This window comes from Aphanomyces invadans (assembly GCF_000520115.1).
Source record: "Aphanomyces invadans strain NJM9701 unplaced genomic scaffold supercont1.13, whole genome shotgun sequence".
NCBI lineage: Eukaryota > Oomycota > Saprolegniomycetes > Saprolegniales > Verrucalvaceae > Aphanomyces > Aphanomyces invadans.
Genome location: NW_008580158.1, coordinates 777,802 through 781,980, shown reverse-complemented (window position 1 = coordinate 781,980; position 4,179 = coordinate 777,802). Strand labels below are relative to the sequence as shown.

General features: G+C 53.8%; 1 protein-coding gene across 1 annotated transcript; it reads left to right on the top strand.

Annotated features, from left to right (window-relative positions):
• Positions 1-1,742: 1,742 nt before the first annotated feature.
• On the top strand, positions 1,743-2,511 carry H310_07189 (hypothetical protein; the record flags this gene model as incomplete). Its single annotated transcript, XM_008872531.1, has 2 exons — positions 1,743-1,904; positions 1,981-2,511. The coding sequence occupies 2 exons, from the start codon at positions 1,743-1,745 to the stop codon at positions 2,509-2,511; spliced, it is 693 nt and encodes a 230-aa protein (XP_008870753.1).
• Positions 2,512-4,179: the final 1,668 nt, after the last annotated feature.

Genomic DNA, 4,179 nt, shown 5'->3' with positions numbered 1-4,179 from the left:
GATTCCGATCTGTTCAGTTATACTGTACCACCGAATCATTTTGGAAATGAGTTGGTCATTTCCGACTTGCAGGCTCATTGCGAAAACACTATATTACATCGGAAATACGACAGCAAATCGTCAGTTGCAAAAGCAAGTTGGATACACACGAGGCTTTCACTATGACATTCATGCTCTTCCGTAATATGTGACGAACTGGTTTGGTGACCTATTGGTTAGTCCAAGTTGGGGGACGCCGGCGCAAGTACGTATTCATCTATTATTTTTAGGCAAGCATAAGTGCGAGGCATAATGATTACATGTTCACGAAAGGCATCGAGGTACGTCTTGTCTTGCGCCGGTGTTCGTGACCGACGGCTTGTCGTGTTCCACTGCGACTCAGTGAACTGCACAGTCGACGACACGGTGAACGACCGAGCCATCACAGCGGCGATCCACGGCAAAGCATCACAATCGCACTTAAGAACGACCGGGCGATCGCATTGGCGGTCCACTGCAAAGGCATACAATCGCACATTTACCGAATCTACTGACTGGGACAAACCAAAATGCCAGGAGTAACCTTCTCGCGCATCACCAACACACACTCGTACTGTAGCACGTGTTGGTGAAATCGCGACTCGGCCGGAAACACTTCCCCTCTACAAGAGGTGGCAGATGTGTGCTCAATGTCTTCGAGCTTTTCGCACACGTCATCATCATTGATCCTTGCTCGTCGCCCAACGACGAAACAAAGCAGGCACATGCTCGTACTATGACAGTGCCGGTTCCCATGACGACTCAACACTTCACGAGCACTCGCCACAAACCGTCGAGTAAACGTAAGGCAATTAGAGATTCCACGTAAAAAACTTCGTCACCAAAGGCAATTTGGGACTTCAAATCCTCATCCTGGTCCCAGCCACCTTCGCAATACACGCGTGCGGCTATCGGTGAAGCGAAATTGCTCCCGGCGGCACCGATTGCTTGCACACCATAAGGCGATCAGAAACAACGTTTATAATCCGGTAAGCCTTTCCCATCGTAGGGTCAACTTCCCCGGACGCTGCAAGGCCCGTGCCACAAGAGCAAAATCACCCAAAGCAAATTTTCGCAAATGCCGCTTACGGCTTTTTGGCCTTTGCACGTTTCTCAGCAGCACTTTCAGGGAAGTTTGTGTGCATAAAGTCCATGCACTTGCCAGTTCGTCAACATGACGCTTCACCTCAGCGTTGACCCAGTCAATCTTCAACTCCCGGACATCCTTGGGTGTACAATACCAGGCAAGGGTCGCAGGGAGTCCCGTAACGGCCGTTGCAGGGGCAATCCGCATCTGGTGCTCAGACGGTTGCTGGTTTAAAGCAGATTGAATTAGAGGTAGAATTGAGGGCCACGCTCCCGGTTCTAAAAGCATTCACTGCAAAGCAAGGTCGGGACAATGACCCGTTTGACAACTTCAATAGTCCCGTTCGCCCACCGACAACGTCAAATAACATAATGATGGTGCGCACCGAACAGACAATAGACTTTGTGGATGATCTCGTTTTTGAAATGTGAACCACAGTCAGACACTGTTGTGTGGCTTACCCATAAGCCGTTCATCCTGCGACAAGCATGACACATCTTGCTGAAAACTGCATATCTATGTCCTCAGACTAGCTTCTGTTAAAACTCCAACAATCTACTCACTTTGCTTTTCTCCCTTCGCCTGCTCAGTCACCTCTTCTCCTTGGCCAACTCTGTGCCCAACATCGCTAAAGGTTATGAGCCCAACGCAATACGTCGTCAAGGAGACCATCAAGCTCAACGCCGACGGGACGAACTACCCCGAATGGTCCGACCATGTCGAACAGAAGATCTGCCAGCAAAAGCTCCGCAAGTACTTGACGTCGAGCACCCGATTCCATCCACCGCGACAACCTCAAGTACATCAAGGAAACCGACTTCGAGAAAGCAGACCCGTACATCGTCCATATGAACCTCGCTTGGCGCCACTTGAAGGAAGCCAACGAGAAGACCACCATCGTCAACAAGATGCTGCTCCGCCGCGAGCTCTCGACTCTAACATGGAAACCCAATGAAACGTACGCCACGTTCGTCCACCGATTCCAAGAGTGCGTCCGTAAGATGTTTGAAGCTGGCGACATGACCCCCGAGGCCGACCGCATCGTCGAGTTCCTCTACTTACTACCATCGAGTTTTGAAGCCAAGGTCGACTCGATCCTCGAGCACATTGCCAAGAATGACCCCGAATACTGCTCCTTGATCGCCGTGATCAAGTCCGTTGAAATTGTTGCCGATCGGATCGCCCACACTTCGAAGACCAACGCCAGCGCGTCCAAGGTTCGTGGCACCGACGAAGCCTATCACACGGAGGCTGGTGACAAATTCTGCACGTACTGCGAATGGAAAGGCCACGACCTCAGCGAGTGCCGCAACAAGAAGCGCGATGAAGCCAACGCCAGACTACGCCAAAAACACAGCGGCAACCCGTGGCGCGGCGGCAACATGCCCGTTTTCCAACGATTTTGACCAATCAAAGACCGAATATCGCGATTTTCCACCAATGGGTGTGTACGAGTGCGGCACCAACGACTCGTTGGTGCCAACGGTCACTTGGAGCATTGCCGAAGACCACGCAGCTGCATGCAGCGACGACCAAGCCAACCACGTCGACAACACCGCGCCGTGCCTCCAAGGTCCGTCCTTCATCATGGACAGCGGTGCCTCGTCGCACATGACCGGCGATCTCTCGTTGCTCCACAACGTCATGAAATGTCGCCGCAGCGTCAACTGGCCGACGGCCACACGATGTTGGTCAAGGCCAAGGGCGAGCTCCGCGTCCAGTCCATTACAACGGGCAAGACGGCAGTTTTCCAAGACACGCTGCACGTGCCAACGCTCCGCAAGACGCTACATATCAATCTCGCAGCTCACGCGGTCCAACCCGAGGGCTCAAGTGGTCTTTTAAGACAACGTCATGGATATCGTGGTCGGCCCAGAAGTCTCGATCCAAGCCGTTACCACCAATAGCTTGTATGAATTGGATGCGAGCGTGCTGCTGCCGTCGAGTGCCGACGTAGAGATTGCGTATCTCGTCGCTAACGAAGCACCGTCAATCTGGCACGCGCGACTTGGGCATCCCCACGCGGCGTCAACCCAGGCAATCCTCAAAGCAACGCACGGCGGTCCCTCGCAGCTGCCGCATCCGAATCGTTGTGATGGCTGTGTCCGTGGCGAAACGACGGAAATTGCTCACCCACGCCACGGTGGACGCGGGTCCAAGCCCCTTGGCACTACCACCCATGCGGACACCTGGGGCCCCTCACCAGTGCAGACCATGGGAGGCTGCAAGTACTTTGTGGCCTACACCGAAGCGCACTCCAACTACACGGCCGTCTACCCACTCAAGACCAAATCGGCCGATGAAGTTCTGGCCAGCTTGCAACAATTCCACGCGTGGCTTGAAAACCAAACTGGCGTCTACGTGACCACGTTCCACTCGGACAACGACACTGAGTTTGTCAACGACGATGCCCAAGAGTACCTCGAAGCCTTTGGAATCAACCACGAGCGCAGTGTTCCCCACCGCCAGTATCAAAACGGCAAGGCTGAACGCATGAGCCACACACTAATCACGACGTCTCGCACTATCATGCTCCACGCGAACGCACGGCCAAGTTGGTGGGCCGAAGCCGTCCACACTGCGGCGTTCTTGCGCAACCGCACGCCCAACGTAAACACGGACGGCAAGACTCCGTACGAGTTGCTCCATGGGACCAAGCCCAACATTGCCAACTTGAAGGTCTTTGGCTGCCTGTGCTACCGCAAGGTTGATGACACAAACAAGATCAGCAGCCAGGCCAACATGTTCATGTTCTTGGGCTACACGACTAACCACAAGGCCTACAAGCTCTACGACTTGGAAACCAAGATGGTCGCGATCGCAGTCGATGTCCGCTTCTTCGAAAACGGGTTTCCCAACCGTCACGCGCCGAGCATGCAGTGCTTCCAAGACGTCCAAGAGCCACCTGGACGTGGTGCTTTGTCCAGCCGTTGGTTTTTCAAGCGCAAGATAAACCCCGACGGCACCACGACTCACAAAGCGCGACTCGTGATCCGGAGCTGCCACCAAAAGTACGGCATCGACTACCTCGAGACGTACTCACCGACGGTCAAGGCTGAATCGACTCGCATGAC